The 26,982-nt window shown below is 47.0% G+C and overlaps 1 protein-coding gene across 4 annotated transcripts in view; it reads left to right on the top strand.

Moving 5' to 3' along the window:
* TCERG1 (transcription elongation regulator 1) overlaps positions 1 to 26,982 on the top strand; it is a 101,603-nt gene that overhangs the window by 72,549 nt on the left and 2,072 nt on the right. For all 4 annotated transcript variants that reach the window (XM_077265829.1, XM_077265827.1, XM_077265828.1 and 1 more), the window contains 5 exons: positions 3,381 to 3,531; positions 23,435 to 23,599; positions 25,116 to 25,298; positions 25,581 to 25,760; positions 26,737 to 26,820. In XM_077265829.1, coding sequence (XP_077121944.1) covers positions 3,381 to 3,531; positions 23,435 to 23,599; positions 25,116 to 25,298; positions 25,581 to 25,760; positions 26,737 to 26,820 — 763 coding nt within the window. The remainder of the gene's footprint in view (positions 1 to 3,380; positions 3,532 to 23,434; positions 23,600 to 25,115; positions 25,299 to 25,580; positions 25,761 to 26,736; positions 26,821 to 26,982) is intronic.

Here is a 26,982-nt window from a genome sequence, read left to right as displayed (position 1 = left end):
AAATTCCAAGTGCGGTGAAATTGCAAAAAAAAGTGCAATCCCACACTTGTTTTTTGCTTGGCTTTTTTGCTAGATTCACTAAATGCTAAAACTGACCTGCCATTATGATTCTCCAGGTCATTACGAGTTCATAGACACCTAACATGACTAGGTTATTTTTTACCTAAGTGGTGAAAAAAAATTCCAAACTTTGCTAAAAAAAAAATAAAAATTTTTTCCGATACTCGTAGCGTCTCCATTTTTCATGATCTGGGGTCAGTTGAGGGCTTATTTTTTGCGTGCCGAGCTGGCGTTTTTAATGATACCATTTCGGTGCAGATACGTTCTTTTGATTGCCCGTTATTGCATTTTAATGCAATGTCACGGCGACCAAAAAACGTAATTCTGGCGTTTCGGACTTTTTTCTCATTACGCCGTTTAGCGATCAGGTTAATGCTTTTTTTTTTTATTGATAGATTGGGGCGATTCTGAACGCGGCTATACCAAATATGTGTAGGTTTGATTTTTTTTTTTATTGATTTATTTTGATTGGGGCGAAAGGGGGGTGATTTAAACTTTTATGTTTTTTTTTATTTTTTCACATTTTTTTTAACTTTTTTACTTTTGCCATGCTTCAATAGCCTCCATGGGAGGCTAGAAGCTGGCACAACTCGATCGCCTCTGCTACATAACAGTGATCATCAGATCGCTGCTATGCAGCAGAAAATCAGGTGTGCTGTGAGCGCCGACCACAGGGTAGCGCTCACAGCTACCGGCGATCAGTAACCATAGAGGTCTCAAGGACCTCTATGGTTACAATACTGAAGCATCGCCGACCCCCGATCATGTGACGGGGGTCGGCGATGACGTCATTTCCGGCCGCCCGGCCGGATGCGGTAGTTAAATGCCGCTGTCTGCGTTTGACAGGTGCATTTAACTAGTTAATAGCGGCGCATGAATCGCAATTTCACCTGCCGCTATTGCGGGCACATGTCAGCTGTTCAAAACAGCTGACATGTCCCGGCTATGATGCGGGCTCACCGCGGAGCCCTGCATCAAAGCAGGGGACCTGACGTCGGATGCACTATCCCGTCCGACGTCAGGAAGGGGTTAAAAAAAAAATGTAATTTGCAACTAAAATGCTTGTTACATATTTGTAGAGTTGTCCGCTTAGGACAACTGATTAGCTAAAAATATAGGTACCGTATGTACTTGAGTATAAGCCGGGACCCCTAATTTTGCCACAGAAAACTGGGAAAAATTATTGACTCGAGTATAAGCCTAGGGTGGGAAATGCAGCAGCTACTGGTAAATTTCAAAAATAAAAATAGATACCATTAAATTAAAATTGATTGAGACATCAGTAGGTTAAGTTTTTTTTGAATATTTATATTGAATCAGGAGCCCCATATAATGGTCCATACAGTTCATGATGGGTCCCATAAGATGCCCCATACAAAATACGCCCATATAATGCTCCATAAAGTTCATGATGGGCCCCATAATATGCTCCATATTAAAATATGCCCCATATAATGCTGCAGAAAAGGTTAATGATGGCCCCTTAAGATGCTCTATAGAATATTATGCCCCATATAATGCTGCATAAAGGTTGATGGCCCCATAAGATGCTCAATAGATTATGCTCAATAGATTATGCCCCATATGCTGCTGCACAAAGGTTGATGGCCCCACAAGATGCTCCATAGATTATGCCCCATATGCTGCTGCACAAAGGTTGATTGCTCCATAGATTATGCCCCATATAATACTGCATAAAGGTTTATGGCCCCATAAGTTCTCCATAGATTATACCCCATACAATCCTGCATAAAGGTTGATGACCACATAAGATGCTCCATATATTATGCCCCATACATTCCTGCATAAAGTTTGATGGCCCCAAAAAATGCTCCATAGATTATTCCCCATATGCTGTGCGATGAAAAAAAAAGACATACTCACCTCTCATTGCTCAGGCCACCAGCTTTTGTGATCTTCACCTGTCCCCGTTCCACCGCCGTGCGCCGGTCCGTCTTCCGGCTCTCTGACTGTTCAGGCAGAGGGCGGCATGCACTAACTACGTCATCGCGCCCTCTGACCTGAACGTCACAGCCAGAGGACACGAGAAAACTGAGCCCGGCGGTGGAACGGGGACAGGTGAATATCGCAAGGCTCACCCTCCCGGCGCGGTCCATGCTTCTCCGTCGTCCCGGCAGCTTGTTCCTGTGTTCAGCGGTCACTGATACCGCTCATTAAAGTAATGAATATGCGCTCCACCCCTATGGGAGTGGAGTCGCGTCCATATTCATTACTTTAATAAGCGGTACCACGTGACCGCTGAGTACATGAAGAGCAGCAGGGGGAGCCGGAGAAGCAGGGAAATGCAGATGCGCGCCGGGAGCAGGTGAGTATGATGTGACAGCTGCCGTTTCCCTCTCCCGCCGACCCCTGGGACAATGACTCGAGTATAGGCCGAGACGGGCACTTTCAGCCTAAAAAAAAATGGGCTGAAAATATCGGCTTATACTCGAGTATATATGGTAAGGGTTTACAGTGGGCTGAAACTGATCCAGCAGATGACATTGGCATTGTAGATTGAAACAAAAAAATGGTTACAAACACACCCAAAATGTATATTTACATCTAAAGTTTAGTAATGTTAATTTGCAATTTGGTGATCAAAAAAAATGTATATGGCTTTTATTAATGACCACATACACCTTTTAACATTAAGAAATAAGTGATTAGTGCCCCCAGAAAGTTCCGGCTAAGCAGATGTAAGCATTGCATTACAGCTGATACCCTGCTGCATAGATTGTTGCTTTCTTGCATTGTGCGGCCATTTTCTCCTGCTTCCTATATGCAGCTTTTAAATATGGCGCTAAAGCAACATCTGAGTAAAAATGTAATTTTTCATTTTGATATCCCAATGTTATAAATATCTGTGAAGCACCTGTGCATTCAAAAAATGTTTAATTCTCTTGGGTGTAGTTTTCAGCATAAGGTCTGCAATTAGGAAACCGGCCGCTTCTGTCTGTCCAAGGGCTGCGATTCGAATCCTCAAAACGGTATTCACAATCTCAATATAAAAGAACTTGTAAGCACTCCTTATGTTCTGTCTAACAGCAGTGGTCAGTGTCCAAGTAAAAAAAAAAACAGTGGTCAGTAAATTGCTAAATAGTACTTGTAAACACAATCTGCCAATAACCATTTAGGAGGTTGGGAATAACCCATCAAGTATAATTTTATGAAGGGGCCATATATGAAACCAGGTAACCATTGGTGGTTACCTAAATTTTTTTCTAGTGAACAGTTTGTCCTGCTCTGGTATGCATACATCATAAAAAAAACATGTACACTTTCTTCATAAACACTCAGATTCTCTCATTTTTATATAGGACTACTTTTAGTGAATTCGCTACTAAACATGCCAAAGATCTTCGCTTCAAATCTATTGAAAAAATGAAAGACCGTGAAATCCTTTTCAACGAATACATGGTTGCTGCAAGAAAAAAAGAGAAGGAAGACTCCAAAAATAAAGGGGAAAAGGTAAACTGTAACTGAATAATGCTTCTGGTTGCCTGATTTAAAGGATTTGTCTAGTTCTTTGATTGTTTTCAATGGGTTTAGTTTGTATTGTGGAGAAAGGCATTTGTTTCAGCTTAAAGGAGACACATCCAGTGCACAGTACGGTGTTTTTTGGAAGGGAAGGTTGAAAACTGTAGATCACATATTTAAAAGGTCGCTTTGGTTGGGAAGTACAAAATCTTCCCTATTGAATAAGTGCACTACATCCTATTTATATAGTACTATTTAACTAGGAGACAAAAACCCCAAAATCAAGGAAATTTGCCATGTAGACTGCAATTTGCATTCTTTTTTTTTGGGTGTAGTACAGTCTACTGTTTTGCAGCCTTGTGATAGTCTGTATTAAGATCACTAATTTTTCTACTGGGTTACCTATTTTTCCTTTTACGTTTGTGCGACTCGGGAAGTGAAAATATAATTACTCTGTCGCCTCATTGGGGGACACAGGACCATGGGTGTTATGCTGCTGTCCACTAGGAGGCGACACTATGCATAATCTGAAAAAGATTAACTGTGGCTCCTCCTCTGCAGTATACACCCCTGGACGGCATCAGCCTTCTCCAGTTTTTGCTTAGTGTCGCATAGGAGGCACACCTAAAATTTTTCTTTACAGATGAAGAAAAGTGGGTCTCCTGCGAGACTCCCGGCATGGCTCCTTCCTCGGCCCCCTATCACGGGGTGCCCGGTTGAAGTGGAGATGGCTATTCCCCATGTCGCTCCTTCCCCAGTCCCCTCGGGTGCTGGTTCGAAGTCGAGACCCCCTCCCCCAATTCCTTTTGGTTTCTGGGTTGAGGTCGAGGCGAGGATAAAGCCCCCTGATGGTCACACAGCACCCTCCCTAATCCCCCTCTGCGGGCATTAGGTTGAGACGCCTCAGGTAGGGCCTGTACAGGCCGCACTCTGCAGCTCCCGGCAATGGGCCAGCACACTGCGCCTGCATCCAGGGACCCCAGTCCTGCTGCGGGCTCCTGTCGGGGCCGGGGGGAGTGCAGGCAGGCATGGCACAATACAGACGCAGGGCTCCCTGCGCCCCTGTCTCTGCGGCAGCACCAGCTCTATACTGCCTCAGGGGGACCCCACACCGGGGCCCCCTTCCGCTTATAGCCCCACCGCCATCCTGCCTTTAAATCCGGGGGGCTAGGTTCAGATCCGACCCCCTCCCGGACTTTCGCACCGGCCTGGAGCCCTTCTGGGCATCAGGCATCTAATTTAGGCTCAGGCCTAGCTGAAGCCGCCGCCGCCTCTCCCCCCGCCCACCCCCCGGATGACAAATATGACACTCTACAGTGTCATAGAGGGGGTGGATCGAGACAGAAAGGGCGCGTTTTTCCACAGTTCTGCCGCCTTTTTTCCAGCTCTCCGCCCCCTTCTCCCCCTTCCTCTCCTTCTCAGTGGCCATTTTCTGCTGCAGATTAACCCTGCATCTCCCGGTCTGCAGGACCAGGCAGCCAGTCTCCGGGGGGCACAGGACTGTGGATCTTCGGCGCTGGACCTAGGGGCACACTGGTGGGGTAAGATCACAGCTGGGTTTTTTACTCAGCTGTGAATCCATATTCCCTATAAGGCTCCCCTATAGGCTTCTCTGCATCACTATAGGGTCCTCTACATAGCTAGCCCTTCTGCACTCTGTGCACTATGCCGGGCTCAAGGTCCAAGAGAACCAGGCAGAACTGCTATTATGCATTCTGCATAGCCTGCGGGACCGCTCTCCCCAGTGGCAGCACGTACCCGCATTGCCAGAACTGTATACAGACTGTGTCAGAAGAAGCCCCTGCCACTGCTTCAGTGTCTAATGCCACGCTGGAATGGGCTACTCAGATGTCGCAATCTATGACGCATTCTATAGATATCCTAACCTCCACATTGCTTCAGGCTCTGCAGGGTCATTCCTCGGCTATGACCGTTACCCAGCAAAGGGAGAGCTTGACTCGGGAACAAGATGACCCTGGCACATCCACGTCTAGGTCAGGACGCAAGCGGACTCACAGATCAAGTCCATCTGCGTCATCCCATAGCACACGGTCATCCCCCTCTAGGGAGAGACACCGTAGCTCCAGGTCATCTAGACCGTCCCATTCCAGGGACAGACAATGCAGATCTCCGCAATCCCTGACCAGAGAAGGCCTCCTCCCCAGCTCACCCAGCAGGGGACGCCTCAGTGATACACAGGATTTGGAAGGCATCTGCGACTCTAACTCAGACAGGGAAACGGAGGGGTCCCTGATCCAAATCCCCCCTAGCAATACAGTGCTAGTTGAAGACATAATCTCTTCCATCCATCAGGTGCTGGACATTTCTGATCCGCCACCAGAGGCCCGAGAACATAAGATTTCCTTTGAAGGACCTCTGAAGCCGCCTGAGGTTTTCTCTCACCACCCAGAGTTTAAGGCGATCCTTAAAAAGCAGCTCTCACAGCCTGAGAAAAAATTCGCTAATCGCAAATACCTGGAGGCGGGGTACCCCTTCCCGCAGAAGGACACCAAGGAATGGACAGATCCACCCGAAGTGGACCCCCCAATCTCTAGGCTAGCAGCACAGACCCTCCTTTTCACTGCCAGATAGCTCAACCCTCAGGGACGCAGCAGACCGGCAGGTAGAACGCATGGCTCATTCAATTTTAGAGGCAGCAGGGGCATCTCTGGCTCCCGCGTTCGCCTCAGTTTGGGCTGCCAAGGCCATTCTGGCCTGGGCAAAAAATTTACAAGCTCTCTAAGCATCCGCTCCTGAGCTGTCGTACCAAGCGGTTCAAAAAGCAGTTGTAGCAGATTACATGCTTCATGCAGCTCTGGATTCAGCAAGGGGAGTAGCGGGGATAGCATCAAACGCCATCACAATTCGGCGTATCCTCTGGCTGCGGGAATGAAAAGCGGACGCAGCCTTAAAGAAGTCCTTCTCGCACCTCCCCTACCTCAGTGGGAGACTTTTCGGTGAACAGTTGGACACGATGATATCCAACGCTACCGAGGGTAAGCGTACTTCTCTTCCCCAACTCAGACCTAAACGCACTTACAAGAAGCGTAACCAAACCCGATTCTGATGCTTTCGGCACTCCTCGGGCTGGTCCGTCTCGCTTCCAGCACAAAATCGTAGCCGTTCCCATGCAGGGACAACTCACGATCGACGCAAAGGTCGGACAAGACCTGGCAGTCAAAAACAGGCTAGCCTAAGCCCAGAGGAGGAAAATCTCAGACTTTCTCCTCATCATGACTCACGGACTCCGGAATACACCACACCCGTAGGCGGCCAACTTTTGCTCTTTCATCAAGTCTGGCTGCCTATTACAGAAGACAGGTGGGTCAGAGAACTAGTGTCTTCCGGATACAAGATAGAGTTCACCTCCAACCCACCGGACCAATTCTTCCTCTCTGTCCCCCCAAAACCACCAGCCAAGGCTCGTGCCTACCACCAAGCGGTCTCCTCGCTTTTTCAAGCAGGAGTCATAGTACCGGTCCCCACGACCGACCGCTTCCAAGGGTTCTACTCCAATCTGTTCGTAGTTCCCAAGAAAGGAGGCAGCGTACGGCTGATACTAGACCTAAAACAGCTCAACAAATATGTACGGGTCCGTCACTTCCGCATGGAGTCCCTTCGGTCCATCATTGCGTCCATGGAGAAGGGAGAATATCTCGCCTCCATAGACATACAAGACGCATACCTGCATATACCTATTGCACCTGCCCATCAGAGGATTGTCAGGTTCGCAATAGGCCAGGACCACTACCAATTCGTGGCTCTCCCGTTCGGACTCGCCACGGCTCCCAGAGTGTTCACCAAAGTCATGGCAGCCACCATGGACGTCCTGCACTCCAGAGGAATAGTAGTCGTTCCATACCTGGACGATCTACTCATCAAGGCTCCCACCTTCAAGGACTGCGAGCTCAGCGTCTCAATCACAACCGATACTCTGTCGCATGGGCTGGTTAATCCAACCTACAAAAGTCATCACCAACCCAGAGTCAGTCCCTGACCTTCCTGGGAATGCTATTCAACACCTCCAGTGGTCTAGTGCTCCTTCCCAAGGACAAGGCACTGGCTCTCCGCCTAGGAGTTCGCACCCTCCTCCGCAAACCCCCTCGATCTCTCCGGTTTGCCATGAGTCCTCGGCAAGATGGGGGCAGCAATAGAAGCGGTCCCATTTGCCCAGTTTCACCTCATGCCTCTCCAACTAGCCATTCTCAAGTCCTGGGACAGGAATCCCTTTTCTCTCGACAGGGAGTTCCAGCTAATGTCGTCATCCAGGAGGTCTCTGCACTGGTGGCTCAAGCCAACCTCGCTAGCAAAGGGGAAATCCTTTCTCACAGATCATTGGAAGGTTCTGACCACCGATGCGAGCCTGACTGGTTGGGGTGCAGTGCACCTACACCACAGGGCAAGTGGTCCCCAGTGGAAGTGACCATACCCGTCAACATCCTGGAAGTTCGTGCCATCCTCCTGGCATTGAGGGCCTTCCATCACTTACTGGCAGCCTCTCACATTAGAATACAGTCGGACAATGCCACGGCCGTGGTATATGTGAATCACCAAGGGGGGAACCGCAGTACCCTGGCGATGCGAGAAGTGTCATATATCCTCCACTGGGCGGAAGACACAGGGTTGGTTCTCTCGGCGGTCCACATTCCGGGTGTGAACAACTGGGAAGCAGACTTCCTCAGCTGACAAGGAATAGACTCGGGAGAGTGGTCTCTCCATCCCGAAATTTTTCGCCAGATCTGTCACCGCTGGGGGACCCCGGATGTGGACCTAATGGCATCCCACTTCAATGCCAAGGTCTCCAACTTCATGGCCAGAACACACGATCCGCGGTCACTCGGAGCAGACGCTCTGATTTAGGACTGGACCCAGTTCCAGCTTCTGTACATTTTTCCACTTCTCCCCCTGATACCCAGGGTGGTGAGGAAGATCAAGCAAGAGGGAGTTCCAATCATCCTAATCGCACCAGACTGGCCCAGACGTACATGGTACGCCGACATCGTACAACTTACAGCAGACGCCCCCTGGCGTCTCCCCGATCGCCACAATCTTCTATCACAAGGCCCGTTCTACCACCAGAACTCAGGGGCTCTCAATTTGATGGCGTGGCCCTTGAGACCTGGGTTCTAACCCAGGCAGGGCTCTCGCCGGACGTCATTGGAACCATGATCAGGGCACAGAGGTCAGTACCGATTTATTACCGTACCTGGAAAGCTTTCTTTACTTGGTGCAACTCTCGTGGCCAGACCCCATTCCCTTATTCCCTCCCCAAATTACTTGGTTTTCTTCAATAGGGTCTGGAGGCCAGGCTGTCCCTGGGCTCGCTTAAGAGCCAGGTGTCAGCCCTCTCAGTGCTTTTTCAAAGGCGCATTGCTACCAAGCCACAAGTAAGGACATTCCTTCAGGGGGTTTCCCGATTGGTTCCCCCCTACAGACGACCACTAGAAACGTGGGATCTCAACCTGGTCCTGACAGCATTGCAGGGACCACCCTTCGAACCTCTTAAGGAGGTCCCGCTCCGCCTTCTATTCCAGAAGGTGGTTTTCCTGGTGGCAATCACCTCGCTACGCAGGGTGTCTGAACTGACAGCACTCTCCTGCAGACGGCCCTTTCTGGCTTTTCACCAGGACAAGGTAGTCCTCCGTACGGTCCCATCCTTCCTTCCGAAGGTTGTGTCCACCTTCCACCTCAATGAGGAAATTTCTCTGCCTTCCCTTTGTCCGGTCCCGGTTCATAGTGTGTAGAAGGCTCTGCATACGCTTGACCTTGTCAGGGCATTGCGTATATATGTGTCTAGGACTGCTTCCTTCCGGAGGTCTGATTCTCTTTTCCTTCTTCCAGAAGGCGGCTGCAAGGGTCTGCTGGCTTCCAAAGCTACCCTTGCCAGGTGGATCAAATCCACCATACAAGAGGCCTGCCGCCTTAAGAATTCTCCTCTTCCAGCCGGTATCCCGGCACACTCTACATGGGCAGTGGGGGCCTCCTGGGCCATTCGGCACCAGGCTTCGGCACAACAGGTGTGTAAGGCGGCCACTTGGACTAGCCTACACATGTTTACTAAACACTACAGAGTTCATACCCAGTCCTCAGCGGACGCGAGCCTGGGTAAACGGGTTCTGCAGGCGGCGGTGCCCCAAGTTTAGGAGCCTGTCTGCACAATATTTGTCCATTGCTTCCCACCCAGGGACTGCTTTGGGACGTCCCATGGTCCTGTGTCCCCCAATGAGGCGACAGAGTAAAGGAGATTTTTGTGTACTCACCGTAAAATCATTCTCTTAGCCTCTAATTGGGGGACGCAGCTCCCACCCTGTTGCCCTTTACGGGCCGTTGTAACTGTTGAGTTCTCATATTGTTCCTTGAGCTCGTACATAGTGGCCTTCTTATAGGCATGTCTGTTATTCATGTTACGTTCCTCCTAATGCTTTTGCACAAAACTGGAGAAGGCTGGTGCCGTCCAGGGGTGTATACTGCAGAGGAGGAGCCACGGTTAATCTTTTTCAGATTATGCATAGTGTCGCCTCCTAGTGGACAGCAGCATAACACCCATGGTCCTGTGTCCCCCAATTAGAGGCTAAGAGAAAGAGATTTTACAGTGACTACACAAAAATCTCCTTTTTTCTAAGTGATCTGTCTATGGTCATGCTGTAGTTTTAATAGCCTCCAGCCTTAATATACTTTTAATGAAGCTGTTAAATTCCTTGTGGAAATCCAGCCGGTGTAGGGAGTCTTACAGGCAATGTGTCTTGGAGAGATTTTACGCATCTTCTAAGCCTTAGTTCGACCTGTTAAAGGGGTTGTCCACTACTAGCAAAACCCATTCTTAAACTAAATGTTCGGCCCCGATAAAATAATAAAGCTTATACTCTCCTCTCGTGCCGGCGCCTTTTCCACGGTACCGGAATCGTGGTCCCGGGGCTGTGATGTGGTGGAATGACACGTGATGACTGGAGCTCAATCAGCACTGGGCACTGGCGTCACTGTCTCCACCTTTGGACAAATTGAACATATAGAGGAAGTCCGGCATGAGCTGCACCCGAGACTTCCTCTTCATGTTCAGTTCATACGAAGGCGGAGACAGTGACAACACACATAATCACAGCCCTGGGGAGAGCGAGTGCCGGGAATGGCGCCGGCACGGGAGGTGTATATAAGCTTTATTATTTTATCAGGGTCGAACACTTAGTTTAAGAAGGGGTTGTCCTAGTAGTATCTAGCGCATGTCGTGTCTCTCCCCTTGATGTGGGCTCCGGTGATGAGCCCACATCTATTGACACATGTCAGTTGATTTCAACAGCTAAGGCTAGTTTCACACTAGCGTCGGGAACAACCCGTCGCTGTGCGTCCGGCCGACGTTCCCGACGCTAGGGTGGTCTCCGCCGCACAACGGGGGCAGCGGATGCATTTTTCCCACGCATCCGCTGCCCCATTGTGAGGTGCGGGGAGGTGGGGGCGGAGTTCCGGCCACGCATGCGCGGTCGGGAAAAGTGGACCGTCAGGAGCAAAAAACGTTTTTTTCTCCCGACGGTCCGCTACCACACGCCCAAGCGTCGCAAAACGGACGCGACGTTTGGCAATGCGTCGCAAATGCGTCGCTAATGTTAGTCTATGACGAAAAAACGTATCCAGCAAGAACTTTTGCTGGATGCGTATTTTCGGCAAAACGACGCATTTGCGACGTATTGCAGTTAACGCTAGTGTGAAACTAGCCTAACATGTGCCCCTAATAGCTGTGGGTGGAGTCGCGATCCACCCGTGGCTGTTAACCTGTTAAATGCTGTCACTCTGACAGCGGCATTTAATGTGATTGCGCCGGAAGCGCGTCCCTATTCTCTCCCATTGGCGTTCGTGTCACATGACAGCATGTCACCGATGGGTTGGCATGAAAACCCGGGATCTGCGGCAGACCCCTGTGGTTGTCAGTGCCGAATTATTATTAGTGCCACCAAGCGGTCAGCGCTCATAGCAAGTGAGCATTTCTGCTACACATAGGCGGTCTAATCATCGCCTGTGTGTAGCAGAGGCAATCGGATTATTGCAGCATCTAGTCTCCCATGGAGACTATTGAAGCAAGTAAAAATTAAAGAAAAAATGTTTTTAAAAACAATAAATAAAAATAAAAAAAGTTGAAATCACCCCCCCATTCAAAATAAAACAATTTAAAAATATATATTTTGGTATCGCCTCGTTCAGAATTGTTATCTGGGGCTGGGTTAAGGCTTATTTTTTTGCGTGCCAGGCTGACGTTTTTATTGATACCATTTTGGTGTAGATATGATCTTTTGATCGCCCATTATTGCATTTTAATGCAATGTCGCGGTGACCAAAAAAACATAATTCTGGCACTTTTTACATTTTTTTTTTTCCGCTACGCAGTTTACCGATTGGATTAATTCTTTTCATATCTTTATAGATCAAGCGATTCAGAACACTGCGATACCAAATGTGTATTAATTGTTTTATTTTGAATGGGGGTGATTTGAACTTTTTAGATTTTTTTGTTTTTGTTTTGTAATATTTTTTAAAAACTTTTTTTCTTTTTTTTTTAACTTTTCACTTTCTTTAATAGTCTCCATGGGAGACTAGAAGCTGCAGTCTTCGTATTGCCTCTGCTACACAAAGGTAATGATCAGATTGACTGACTGTGTGTAGCAGAAATGCTCACTTGCTATGAGCTCTGACCGTTGGGCGGCGCTCATAGCAATCCGGCAATTACAACCACACAGATCTGCTGCAGACGCCAGGTTGTCATGCCAACACATCAGCATCCCTCGGTTATGTGACATGGGCGGGATAAGTGACACACTCTCGTGTTATTACATTAAATGCCACTGTCAGAGATTGACAGCATCATTTACCGGCAGAGGCGTAGCTAGGGTTTCAACTTAGGGGGGGGCGAAACATCTGAGTGGGCCCCTAACCAGCTAACCCTGATTACAGCTACGGTTGCGCACTCTAGTTGTGAATATAGGGGAACCTCAGAATATGACCCTACTGTTATTGAAAATAAATCTATATACAAAAACGAACATTGACTTTACCGCCATATTGTGACCATATGCAACTTTGATGGTCACAATACTCTTGAGTGCCCCTATAACAATAATGCTTAAGTGCCCACTTAACATTTAATAATGTCCCCTAAGTTCCCCCATGTACTGCTCCATTATACACAGTATGGTGAGCTTAAAGCTTCCCTATACACAGTCTAAGGCCCCCACAGCTCCCCTATACACAGTATGATGATTCTATAACTCCCCTATACACCGTATGATGTTCCCACTGCTCCCCTATTTACACAGTATGATGTTCCCACTGCTCCCCTATAGATAATATGAGCCCAATGCTCCCCTATACACAGTATAATGCTGACAGAACTCCACTATAGAAAGTATAATGCCCCCCAGAGCTCCCCTATATACAGTGTAATGGGCCAACAGCTCCCATATGCACAATATGCCTTCACAGTTTCCTATACACCGTATGATGGGCCGGCAGCTCCCTTCAAACAATATGATGTCCCCCACAGTTCCACTGTACACAGTATGATGGGCCCACAGCTTCCTTATACACAGTATGATGGGCCCACAGCTCCCTTATACACAGTATCATGGGCTCGCAGCTCCCTTATACACAGTATAATGGGCCCGCAGCTCCCTTATACACAGTATGATGGGCTTGTAGCTTCCTTATACACAGTATGATGTGTGCACAGCTTCCTTATACACAGTATGATGGGCCCGCAGCTCCCTTATACACTGTCTGATGGGCCTGCAGCTCCCTTATACACAGAATGATTGGCCCGCAGCTCTCTTATACACAGTATGATTGGCCCGCAGCTCCCGTATACACAGTATGATGGATCCGCAGCTCCCTTATACACAGTATGATGAACCTGCAGCTCCCTTATACACAGAATGATTGGCCCGCAGCTCCCTTATACACAGTATGATTGGCCCGCAGCTCCCGTATACAGTATGATGGATCCGCAGCTCCCTTATACACAGTATGATGAACCCGCAGCTCCCGTATACACAGTATGATGGACCCGCAGCTCCCTTATACACAGTATGATGGACCCGCAGCTCCCTTATACATATTGGCCTGCAGCTCCCGTATACACAGTATGATGGACCCGCAGCTCCCGTATACACAGTATGATGGACCCACAGCTCCCTTATACATAGTATGATTGGCCTGCAGCTCCCTTATACACAGTATGATGGGTCCGCAGCTCCCGTATACACAGTATGATGGACCCGCAGCTCCCTTATACACAGTATGATTGGCCTGCAGCTCCCATATACACAGTATGATGGACCCCCAGCTCCCTTATACACAGTATGATGGGCCCGCAGCTCCCTGTCATGATTTGGATGCCCCGGTCATTTACTCATCCTCCGGCGTATTCACTATTTTACCCTTCGCCATGACAGCACCCACTGGAGAGATAGGGATCCGCCCCAAGGAACAGGAAACCTACAGAGACATAAAAGGGGGGCGGTCCCCCTCTCCTCCTCAGTTTAGGTTTCCTGTTCCCAGGGGACAGGATCTCTGAAGTCTACAGAAGATCTTACCTGGGCTAGGAGCATCCGCCTGTGCGGTCTCTGCGGGAACGGCAGGGGATGCAGTCCAGATGCAGCGTCGGGGGAGATTCCGTTAGACGGCTCCCCCCTCGTCTGGCCGGCATGTGGGATGGCTGAGTCCGGGGGAGACGACGCCGATTCCACGGAACAACGCTGCAGAGGTGCGGCCTTGAGAGGCTCCAGACGCGGACCACAGGTAAAGGGTCCGGGATCTGCGGCACAGCTGCAGCGGCAGCCGGTACACCGCTCCATAGCGCAGGCCGGGATAATGGCGGCCGCACATGCGCAGGAGCGGTGTAAGAATCCCCAGAATGACCCGGAGGTAGAGGACACTTCCGGGTTACTCACACAGCGGTGGGGAAAAGCGCGGTTTCGCGCATGCGCAGTGCACTGCAGAAAAAAAAAAAAAAAAAAAAAAAGTTACTGACCGGATCTGGCCTATAAAAGAGGGGAAGTTGCAAACGCACAGGCGATGCAACATGTCGTCCCCAGGCAAGACTGTGGACCCAGCAGGTGAGCCAGCCAGCAGAAAGTCCTCAGATGCCAGCCACAGGAGTGAGACCAAGGATTCAAGATCCAGAAAGTCGCAGCCTCCTATTTCGGTACCGTACAGCTTCACTGGGTGAGTGTGATTTCCCCTCTGCCTATAAAGCTGACACCCTTTTCCACAAATGTCTTCTTCTCCCAGGCCAAAAGGAGACAGAAATCTAAGCACAAGCAATGTGCGTTATGTGACGAGCCTCTCCCAGATTCCCACCCCAAAAAACTCTGCAATCAGTGTATGGCGGAAACAATGCAGAGTCCATCTATGTCGGTCACAGATATACGGGCCATAATTAGAGAGGAACTACAGGCCATCTCACAAGCCAGTACCCCCCCTAAAAGATCCGGGAAAGAAAAGGCTGTATCTAGCTCTGAGTCCGAGGAGGAAGGCGTTATCCACTCAGACTCCTCGCAGGCGTCATCCTCTTCCTCAACACATTCCGACATTGAGGGTGGAGCTTGTTTTCCCCTTGATGGGGTGGACAACCTAGTAAAGTCCATCAGGAATACTATAGGTTGTGAGGATACAAAAGACGACCAAACTGCACAAGACATCATGTTTGCAGGGTTGGCGGAGAGGAAGAGAAGAGCATTCCCAGTAATTCCTGCGGTTAAGGCACTGATAAAGAGGGAGTGGGAGAAACAGGACCAGAGAGGTTTTCTCCCGTCAGCCTCCAAAAGGAAATACCCCTTTAATGATGAGGAGTTAATTTCATGGACTAAGATCCCTAAGGTGGACGCTGCAGTCGCCTCCACCTCAAAACAGTCAGCTCTACCAGTCGAGGATGCGGGCCTACTTTCTGATCCTCTAGATCGGAAGGCAGAATCGTCACTGAAGCGATCATGGGAGGCTTCCACGGGCATTTTTAAGCCATCAATTGCCAGCACATGCACAGCTAGATCCATGCTTGTCTGGATTGATCAGCTGGATCAACAGATCGAACAGGGGGTCTCCAGACAAAAATTGCGGGATGCGATACCACTAATTAGAGGTGCAGCAGCATTCATGGCCGATGCTTCAGCTGACTCTCTTCGCCTTGCAGCAAGATCAGCCGGTCTAATTAATAATGCCAGACGTGCGTTATGGATGAAGAGCTGGAAGGGGGATACGCAGTCAAAGGCTAAGATCTGCGCTATTCCGTGTGAGGGTGAGTTTTTGTTTGGGAAAGCATTAGACGAGATCCTCAAAAAAGCAAAAGAGAGGAAAAAAGCCTTCCCTGACCCCTCAATTCCTTTCTATAGGAAGACCTTTAGGAAGAGGCCGTTCGGGAAAAGAACACAAAATGAAAGACCGTCACGATGGGCCACAAGAGAGGGAAAACAGGGTGGCACTATGTTCAAAGGCCCCCCCTTCCGTAGAGACAACAAATTCTGAAACACCAGACACCCCAGTAGGGGGCAGGTTAAAATTTTTCTTTCCCCAATGGCGAAAAATCACGTCAAGTTCCTGGGTGCTAAATATTATTAAGGAAGGAATGAAAATAGAATTCCTCCAAATTCCCCATGATTCCTTTATTTTAACAGCCCTTTCCTCACCAGTGCAACAGAAGGCCCTTGAACTGGAAATTAGAAGTCTTATAGTTAAAAATGTTTTAGTTCGGGTGCCAAAGGGACAAGAGGGTAAAGGGTTCTACTCTCCGTTATTTTTAATCCCTAAACCCGATGGTTCTTTTCGAACAATTATAAATCTTAAAAAACTCAATACATTTATTAAAAATTATACGTTTAAAATGGAGTCTATTAGATCGGCCATTAAGCTCCTTTTTCCAAATTGTAGAATGGGCGGCATTGATTTAAAAGATGCCTACTACCATCTCCCTATCCATAGTAGATATCAAAAATACTTAAGAGTGGCAGTAACTCTTGAGGGGGAGATTCATCATTTCCAGTATACAGCCATGCCCTTCGGTCTCTCCACGGCACCCAGGATCTTCACGAAGGTAATGTTAGAAGTAATGGCCTACCTTCGCCAGAGAGACACATTAATCATTCCCTACTTAGATGATTTTTTAGTTGTAGGGAATTCGTCCCTTCAGTGTGCGGAACGATTAGCTGACACTGTCTCGTCCTTAGAAAGCCTGGGCTGGATCGTCAACTATAAAAAATCCAGACTCCTCCCACTTTCTCTTCAAACATTTTTGGGATTTAATCTAGATTCCATAAAGCAAAAATGTCTACTTCCCCAAGAAAAAATATCTCTTATAGAGGGTAAAGTTATGGCGGCCATTCACAAACCTCAAATGTCCCTGAGAGCAGGAATGTCCTTGCTAGGATCCCTCTCCTCCTGTACTCCAGCCGTTCAGTGGGCACAACTTCATACCCGAACATTACAACATCAGATACTTCGGGAACAGAGGAAATTTCTGGGGCACCTTGAATCAAAAATAACTTTATCCGAGAAAGTCTTATCCTCCTTAGAATGGTGGCTAAATAAAGACAACCTAGCGGGGGGTGTCCCTTGGGTAATATCACCATCCCACACGATAACTACGGACGCTAGTCCCCACGGGTGGGGCGCACACATGGGAGATAGATTCTGCCAGGGAACCTGGGATAAGAATGAGGATTTATATTCATCAAACCTAAAAGAATTGAATGCGGTAAACTATGCACTGCGTCAATTTCTCCCACAGCTACGAGGAAGCCACGTCCGAATCTGTTCAGACAACACTACGACAGTGGCGTATTTAAACAAACAAGGCGGCACAAGATCAGACGCTCTAATGTCTTCCGCAAACAGTACCTTAATCCTGGCCGAAAAGCATCTGTTGTCCCTCTCGGCAGTCCACATCAAAGGAGAGGACAATCAACAAGCGGACTTCCTAAGTCGACACACTCTTCATCAAGGAGAATGGTGTCTCAATCCTCACATTTTCCACAAGATAACATTGTTATGGGGCAAACCCCAAATAGACCTGTTCGCTACAAAACAAAACAAACAAGTCCACAAATTCGCATCTCGGTCCCGTGCAGATCACCCGGACATTCTAGATGCTCTTCAAACACCATGGCAATTCAAGCTGGCGTATGCTTTCCCTCCGATAATTCTGCTTCCACAAGTAATACGGAAAATCAGGGAAGAGCAGGCCAGGATAATACTAATAGCGCCATTCTGGCCCAAGAGACCATGGTTCTCGTGCCTGCGGTCGATGTCGGTGACGGATCCTTGGGTCCTTCCCTCAATCCCAAACCTTCTCTCCCAGGGACCTTTCTTCCACCCTCAGGTGGACAGCCTCCACCTGACGGCCTGGAATTTGAAAGGCAGATATTAAATTCCAGGGGGTTTTCAAAGGGCCTAATTGATACACTCCTGCTTAGCAGGAAACCATCTACAACAAAAATTTACACCAAAGTATGGAAGAAGTTTCTTCAGTTCCATACTAGTTCAAACCCCTCTGAAGTCCCAATAAAATCTATACTAGAATTTCTACAGAAAGGGAAAGAGTTAGGTCTGTCAGTTAACACACTAAAGGTCCAGGTGTCCGCTCTGGGTGCCCTCTATGGCCATAATATTGCTGGTAATAAATGGGTATCCCGCTTCATCACGGCCTGTGAACGAGTTACTCCTGTCCACATACCTAGAGTAGCTCCGTGGGATCTAAATCTAGTCTTAGACTCTCTAACAGAATCTCCGTTTGAGCCTATAGACACAGCATCTTTAAAACACTTGTCGTTAAAGACAGCCTTCTTAGTAGCCTTAACATCGGCTAGAAGAGTCAGCGACATTCAGGCCTTGTCGATAGATCAACCTTACCTTCTCACATTTCATGACAGACTAATCTTAAAACCGGACCCCCTATACCTTCCTAAGGTAGCAGGGAAGTTCCACAGGTCACAGGAGATACATCTTCCTACTTTCTTTAAAGACCCCTCTACTCCTGAAGAACAAAAATTCCATACTTTAGACGTCAGGAGAGTAGTTTTGCAATATATTGAGAAAACTAGTAGTTGGAGGCAGAGTAGGGCTCTCTTCATATCCTTCCAGGGCAAAAAGAAAGGATATGGAGTCACAAGAGCAACATTATCCAGGTGGATAAGAGACGCTATCCGGTTGGCCTATTCCATGAAAAATGAAGAACCTCCGGAGGGCATCAAAGCACATTCCACCAGAGCCATGGCTTCTTCCTGGGCCGAAAAAGGGAACGTGCCAATCGAAGATATATACACATCCGAGTAAGGCTGCAACTTGGTTGGCTCCTTCCACTTTCTATAATCACTACAGGCTTGACCTGTCTTCTGACTCTGACCTACACTTTGGCAGGACTATCCTCAGCACGGTGGTCCCCCCCTAGGTGTTGGTCTCTGGAAATCTCTCCAGTGGGTGCTGTCATGGCGAAGGGTAAATAGCCGGATTACTTACGGTAATGCTCTTTTAATGAGTCCATGACAGCACCCAGTCACATCCCTCCCTAATAAAAGCCAATGTAATTACTTCTATGAAGTTTATATTCTGATGATACATTGTGATGATTGACTAACACTGGCGGTCCTCCGGGTACTCTGAAATTAAACTGAGGAGGAGAGGGGGACCGCCCCCCTTTTATGTCTCTGTAGGTTTCCTGTTCCTTGGGGCGGATCCCTATCTCTCCAGTGGGTGCTGTCATGGACTCATTAAAAGAGCATTACCGTAAGTAATCCGGCTATTTGTGGCACTGCTGCAGTGCCGCTGCTCAAACTTGTGAGCACAGCTTCTGACTGGCCAGAAGTTAGAAGCTATGTCACAAGCGCTCAATGTAAGACTATGAGGCTATGTGCACTTGTTGCGGATTTGTGCGGATTTACCGCGGATTTCCTGTGTTTTTTGTGCAGATTTCACCTGCGGTTCACCACCTGCGGATTCCTATACAGGAGCAGGTGTAAAACGCTGCGGAATCCGCAATTAGAATTGACATGCTGCAGAAAATAAAACGCAGCGTTTCTGTGCGGTATTTTCCGCATCATGGGCACTGTGGATTTGGTTTTCCATAGGTTTAAATGGTACTGTAAACCAGATGGAAAACTGCTGCAGAGCCGCAGCGGCTAATCCGCAACGTGTGCACATAGCCTGAGAGTGAGAAAGAGGCCAGAACGAGGCTCCCACAGACTCACATTGATTAGTGACCTCTGCGCTGCTCCAGGAAACACTGGAGCCTCGGACAGGACACAAACTGCAGGAGACGGAGCTGAGCGGAGACTAAAACAGATGAAAACGCCGGAAGGTGAGTATCAGACAGAGGGAAGGGGACGCGGATTTTCAGCACCGCTCCAGCAATGAAATAAAAGATAATGCTGGAGTGGTGCTGTAAATGTGATGCAGCTCTTGGTTACTGTATGGGGGCTCCTTATACTAATACTCATAAAAGACCCAGGTGGTACGTATCAAAAGCCCCCTACCCCCATCTCCAGCCTCCCCAGACAGCAAATATTACATGATGGAGCACATATAATATCATAACAAAACATTATAATAGTCAGCCCCCAGTGACCTGTCCCCCTCCCCCACTTCAGCCCCAATACCCCCATCGTCTCACATCCACCCCTCAGTGCCCTGTCCCACCTCACCCACCTTCTCCCCTCACAACCCCCAAATGGTCTTACATTCACCCCCCAGTACAGTCTCCCCTCCCCCACAATACCCCATCATCTCACATTCACCCCCCAGTACCCTGTCCCCCCTCACCCACTTTCAGCGCCCACAATACCCCAACGGTCTAACACTGACATACCTGAATTTAATAAACCTAATAAGTTCCATCCCCAGCACTTACTGATAAAGTTTGCACTGCAGGCAGGACCAGGAAGTGTCTAGGTGAAATGCAGGGTGTGGGCACTAGGACCCAGCGTGCCTGAGCCAATCCCAGCGTGCACAGAGTGAAGAAAACTGCAGCCAGGAAAAGCTTCATCATCCGGTCAGACGGGCAGCAGCATTCACTGCAGGAGGGAGACTCTACAGCCGGCCACTGTGCTAATAGCCAGTTTGCAGCTTGTCAGATGGGAACAGACATTATACTGCTCTGCTCCTATGCTGTGTTCTACCTTGGCACAGAAGTGGCCCTGCCCTGGCTCCCGGTGGGCCCCTTCATGTGACAGGGCCCGGGGCGATGGCCCCCTCTGCCCCCCCAGTAGCTACGCTACTGTTTACCGGGTTAACAGCCACAGGTGGATCGCAATTCCACCCGTGGCTGTTCAAAGCAGCTGACGTGTCGGGAAATATGTGGGCTCAGTGCCGGAGCCCACATCAAAGGGAGAGACACGACATGCATGTCATGAAGGAGTTTGAAAAAAAAAAAAGGCCCCTTGCCTCTTTCTGGCAGTTATACATTTTTTTTTTCTGTTTTTCATTTCAATATATAGTAAAATGTGTCGCGCAAAGCGACAAATCTTCTCGCAAAAAAAACCAAAACACTTTCTCATACATCTGGTGGAGATGTGGCTCTTGGAAAAGGGGGAGTCCAAGTGAAAAAACAAGAATTTACCCAACCATGAAGGAGTTCTGCTTGTACATCTTTAGGCTGTAAAGCAAATTAACATTATAGATACCACCAAGGTATTAAAAGGAAAAAAAGACCAAAATAACAGATGAAGTAAATCGCTTGCTTTTACTGACCCCCCTTTTTTTCTTTTTTTTTTTGAGGGCTGGAGCTTCTTCAGTTTTTTTTAGAGAACTATTGTTATTTAGAGAACTTACTGTCATTTTGTCTCTGAACTTGGCACATTTTCAAGTAGATGCTGCTGCTTTTCTGAGCCAAAGGTCACACATGAAAAATGAATGTGCTTAAATGTCACCTACGCAAGAAGTCATCAGTGAGAAGCACATATCACCCTGGAGATAGTAAAATCAGCGAGCACATCCCCAGTCTCTGACATACCCATGGCAGGGAGACTTTCTAGGATCGTTATACTTATTTACACCATGAGCTGATGCTGTTTTGGCTCAGATGGGCTGTTTGTGTGTTGTCCCCCCACACTTCCCTCCTCTCACATATTTCTTTGTCTATACTCTGGACAATTAATGTGTTTTTATAAATGTGCTTCTGTTTATATTTTCACCACTACCACTTGTGTAGCAGGTTTCAGTTTATTTTTATTTGCAAAGCAGTCGAGACTACACACTAAACCTGTCAACAGTGAACAGTTTTTACTGTTATTTCTGCTTGTCCCTAGACAAGTTGTTTTAGGTTTATTTTTTTGTATATCTGCCATACGATTACTGAGATATGGGCCGCCTTATTTGGTGCTAAAAGGCTGTTCTCTAGTTTTACCTGTGAGCACTGCCACCTTGTAAAAGACAAAAAAAATCTAAATATATCTAGATCTGTGTGGTTCATTTTAGAAAAAAAAAAGGGAGCGCAAAGGGAGTAAAATTACAGCAACAAGTGTCCACTTTAGACCAGTCCTCTTAAAGGGAACCTGTCACCCCCAAAATGGAAGGTGAGCTAAGGCCACTTGCATCAGGGGCTTATCTACAGCATTCTGTAATGCTGTAGATAAGCCCCCGATGTAACCTGAAAGATTAGAAAAAGGTTAGATTATACTCACCCAGGGGCAGCCCGGTTCTGTTCTGGTCCGATGGGCGTCGCGGTCCGGGGCCTCCCATCTTCTTACGATGACGTCCTCTTCTTGTCTTCAAGCTGCAACTCCGGCGCAGGCATACATTGTTTGTCCTGTTGAGGGCAGAGCACAGTACTGCAGTGCGCAGGCGCTGGGAAAGGTCAGAGAGGCCCAGCACCTTGTACAAAAAGGAAAATCGTACAAAAAACAAAGGCATTGAATGTTCCTAGAGATCTAGTGGGAAATATAGTTCATAACTTTAAAGATAGAGGAACAATGGCTACACTACCTGTGCGTGCAGAAAGAGGTGGCTACATTACCTGGATGTGGAAGAAAAAGGAAACTATCACCAGGTGCCATCACATTCTTGAAGAGGCAAATGGTAAAAAACCCCTCAATTGACGGCAACAGACTTGCACCAATATTAAACAGGCACTTGTGTCAGTTTGCATCTTGAGTAGTTATGAGCGAATATACTTGTTACTCGAGATTTCTCGTGACCTCCGAGTATTTTTTTAGCGCTTGGAGATTTGGTTTTCTTGCCGCAGCTGAATGATTTACATCTGTTAGCCAGCATAACTACATGTGGGGATTGCTTGGTTGCTAGGGAATCCCCACATGTAATCAAGCTGGCTAATAGCTGTAAATAATTCAGCTCCTTGTCTGTCTCGTGTTTGTCACCACCCCCTGTGTTGTACCATCTGCAGTGGTGAGGCTAGCTCCCTTGCCAGCCAGTGCACTAGCCAGGGCAGTGCAAGATGACAGCAAGGGACGAGGTTCCTGACAGCGGCAGGGGAAGGACCCGCTTAGAGCGTTAGGGGGAGCGTTAAGGGAGTGCAGGGACAGGCTCAGGTTGGAGCTCAGGAGGTGTCCATCCCTCATTTCCTATCGGTAGGCCCTTCCTCTCCTCATTTCCTATCGGTAGGCCCTTCCTCTCCTCATTTCCATTGCGGTGTGTGTCAATACATTCCATGACAGTGGTAGTATGTGACAGCATAAATTTGTATAACTTTATGTAGCACAATATACTATTGTCAATGTGCCCTACCTTCATAGTAGCATAGGTGTCTGGGTATGTATAAGATGTAAATAAGGTTACATTTGTTGGTTTGACTCTCCAGGACATCACAACACATTAGCAAAGTAAGAATAGGGCATGTTACATGAAAAGTGATCATGTTTCCCCTACTTAATGTTGCGTTTGCCTGCTCCATTTTCATTTCCATCTTTGATTTTAGGTGAAGTTGGACTTCTTTGATCTCTTAGCCAATCACCACTTGGATGCACAGTCTCGCTGGAGCAAAGTCAAAGACAAAATAGAGAGTGATTCACGGTACAAGGCTGTAGAAAGCTCATCAGCAAGAGAAGATCTTTTCAAGCAGTATATTGAGAAGATAGTAAAAGTAAGAATGTGTTTGAAAGCTCATCCAGACCTAGCTGCTGTCCTTTACTATTTAGCATGTAAAGAGTTTGCTCACTTCTTAAACAAAAAAACTAAAACATTTTATATATGGGCCCATGGCAGTAGTAAAATTAAAACTCTCTAGACTCCCCGTGCCACTATGTATTGGTGCCAGTATCCCTCACCAGTTTCCTGACTTCCGCTCCCGGCAGGGGCGTGAAGTGACTGCTGCCGAGGTCACGTTCTCTTGGTGCTGGAATAAACCACCTCCTAGCCCTTCTTCTGGTACAGACACAATGTAACCACTGCATCGGTCACCAGACACCCCTGCCAGAAGGGGAAGGTGTGAGACTGATGGAAAATACCGGCTACAGTGTATAGGACAGCGGCAGGGGTTTATTATACTTTGTTATGCCCTCATTAGCAGAAGTGATTTGTCCATTTGAGTTTATTCATTAAAATATATTCTCAGCCTTTTAAAAGGCAGCATTTCCTGCTGTAATTCATCAGGGAGGCTTTCCATTTTTTGATTAGTTATTTTTATTGATAAAACTGTGGATGTGTTATGGCTGTGTAATACATTGTTCCCATTTCCATGTAGAGCCTTCATTTGAGGTTCACAATTGCTATTATTTTAACACATCAACTTTTGTCACACTGCTTCATAACATTTAACGATAGTTTAAGTAAGTAGGTGTGTTGTGACCCACAAGTTTACTACGACAGTTCACTGAAATCCAAGCCTTTTGGATTTCAGCACAGCCAGGTTTGCTGTAATTTTATTGCAACTTAAGCAGTGCAACATTGTCACAAAGCCACAAGCAGCAGACATTCTCAAGAGCAGAGGTATTTTCTATTATTTACTGCTTGTTGCCTAGCTTACCGGCCACCTCTGCAGTTTGTCAACATTGGCCAGTCTTCTAGGCAAGAAAGCGTGTACAAGCTTTTCCTTATAGAGCTTGCTAGTGCTGCTGTGAACCTAGCCAGTTTGCTGTAACTGGCCAGCTTCGTTGTCCCGTATGTTTCTGCGATGCTGCAGGAGCAAAGCTACCACAATTTATAGCAACAGTTTGGGCCAGCAGCACAACCATGCAGCCAGTCCAAGCTGTTGGTCATCAGGACCGCTCCCCTGGCAAGCAGTAAGCCAGGAGGAGGCAGGGGAGCAGTGTGCTCCTGAACAATAGGATCATGAGACAACTGTTTTAATGTCTGCTATCCTTGACACTAGTGTGAACAGTTATTTCCAAATACATACAGAAAATCTGTTCTACGCACAAACTGGAAGATGTTTGTCGCAACAGCTCATTATATATATATATATATATATATATATATATATATATATATATATATATATACATACATACATACATACATACATACATACATACATACATACATACATACATACTATATTGCGAGCGCTTGTAAATTAAAAATGGGTGCTCTAGTACATAGTTATGGTAATGTTAGGACGTGCACTTACCTAAAATTAAAAGTACAAACGTTTACTCCAGAACTTAGATGCTGAAAAAGAGAAGGAACTGGAAAGACAAGCTCGTATCGAGGCCAGCTTGCGTGAACGAGAGCGGGAGGTTCAGAAGGCGCGATCTGAACAAACCAAGGAGATTGATAGAGAGCGTGAGCAGCACAAGAGAGAGGAGGCAATCCAGAATTTTAAAGCTCTTCTGTCTGATATGGTAATAATTACCCTTCTCTGTGTTTCAACCACCTTTTTCCGTGAATGATCTCTTGGAGTAGTAATTTGTACAGTTATTGATTATTTCTGTGGCCGTTCTTCCAGGCACAAGAGCAGCGTAAATATGTGCAAAGATTAATCAGATCTGCAGCATTTAATTACGTGAAACACAGAAGAGAAATGTCTAATGTATCTCTTAATATTTACAGCTTTTTCTTAACCAGATCACTAAGCAGTTTCTACGTAGAAGTGGAATGTGACGTATTGGTGTGCTTACTTACAGGTCCGATCATCTGATGTTTCATGGTCTGATACTAGAAGAACACTTAGAAAAGATCACCGATGGGAGTCTGGCTCCCTACTGGAAAGGGAAGAAAAGGAAAAGCTTTTTAATGAACACATTGATGCTCTTACAAAAAAGAAGCGTGAACATTTTAGACAGCTGCTAGATGAAACGTATACTGTAAGTCACATCTTTAGCTATTTAAAGCATGATCTCCAGTAAGAATAAAATCAACCATGCTCTGGATTTATTTATTGTTCCTCTGACTAAACCTGCTTCCATAAGTCAGCCAAGCAAATTACATGATATGCCCAAAATGATGCCTAGTTTTACTTTTCCAATGGCCCTCCAAATGCCAGAATTAAATGTGTTTTTTTGGCTAGACAGGTACATTTTATTTTATTATTTTTTTGTTTAAAGTTTGTGCATTTGTCATTTTTCTTTTAAAGCGTAATTCCTAAAAAATCAACTTGTTCCTTAGCCATAGAATAGGGGATGCCTTGCTGATCGAAGGTGGTCCAACCATTTGGACCCCCATTGTTCCTGAGACCTGAGCAGCCCCAAACTGAATTTATTTTACTCACTTGTATATAGTGCCATTAATTCCACAGCACTTTACAGACTTCATCACTGTCCCCATCTGGGTTCACAATTTAAATTCCTTATCAGTATGTCTTTTGGAGTGTCGAAGGAAGCCAGAGAACCCAGAGTAAAACCATGCAAACGCAAGATGAATACGCAAACTTTTTGCCGATGTTGACCTTGGTGGGATTTGAACACCAGCGCTGCAAAGCAACAGTGCTAACCACTAAGTCACTGCACTGCCCTGGAGCAGAGGTGTGCATTCTCTGCCTCTGTGCCATACATGATCTATGAGACTGCAGAGAATAACGGAGTGCTGTACTTGACAGTCCCATAGACAATTAAGAGGCTGAACATCTGCTACTACACTCCATTCAGGGTTGCAGAGTCCCAATTTTGGGATGGCTTGAGGTTCCAGCGGTTGGACTCCAAATTAACCCCTATCTTGTAGATGGGGGGGGGGGGGAATTAACTTTTTTTTTTTTTTTTTTTTGTGGGAGGGCAAATAACCTTTTAAAATGCTTGTAATATATTGTCTTTTAGTTTTTCACATAACAAGAATGTCTCTTTTCAGATTACATTAACATCCACATGGAAGGAAGTAAAGAAAGCAATTAAAGATGATCCTCGCTTCATTAAGTTTTCTTCTAGTGACAGGGTAAGAAATGTTCTTCCACTGTTTGTTATGATTTTGATACAGCATGTTTTTTTTGTGGGGTTTTTTGTCAGCCTAATACATGTTAGCACATCCTTATTGTGTTTTCGTAACCCATTGAGTGTGAAACTGTTTTCAGTAGGAATTAGTGATGAGCGACCGTGC

The sequence above is a fragment of the Ranitomeya variabilis genome, chromosome 5, assembly GCF_051348905.1.
Source record: "Ranitomeya variabilis isolate aRanVar5 chromosome 5, aRanVar5.hap1, whole genome shotgun sequence".
In the NCBI taxonomy this organism is placed as follows: Eukaryota; Metazoa; Chordata; class Amphibia; order Anura; family Dendrobatidae; genus Ranitomeya; species Ranitomeya variabilis.
Note: the sequence above shows the minus strand (reverse complement) of the source record. Positions and strands in the feature narration are given on the sequence as shown.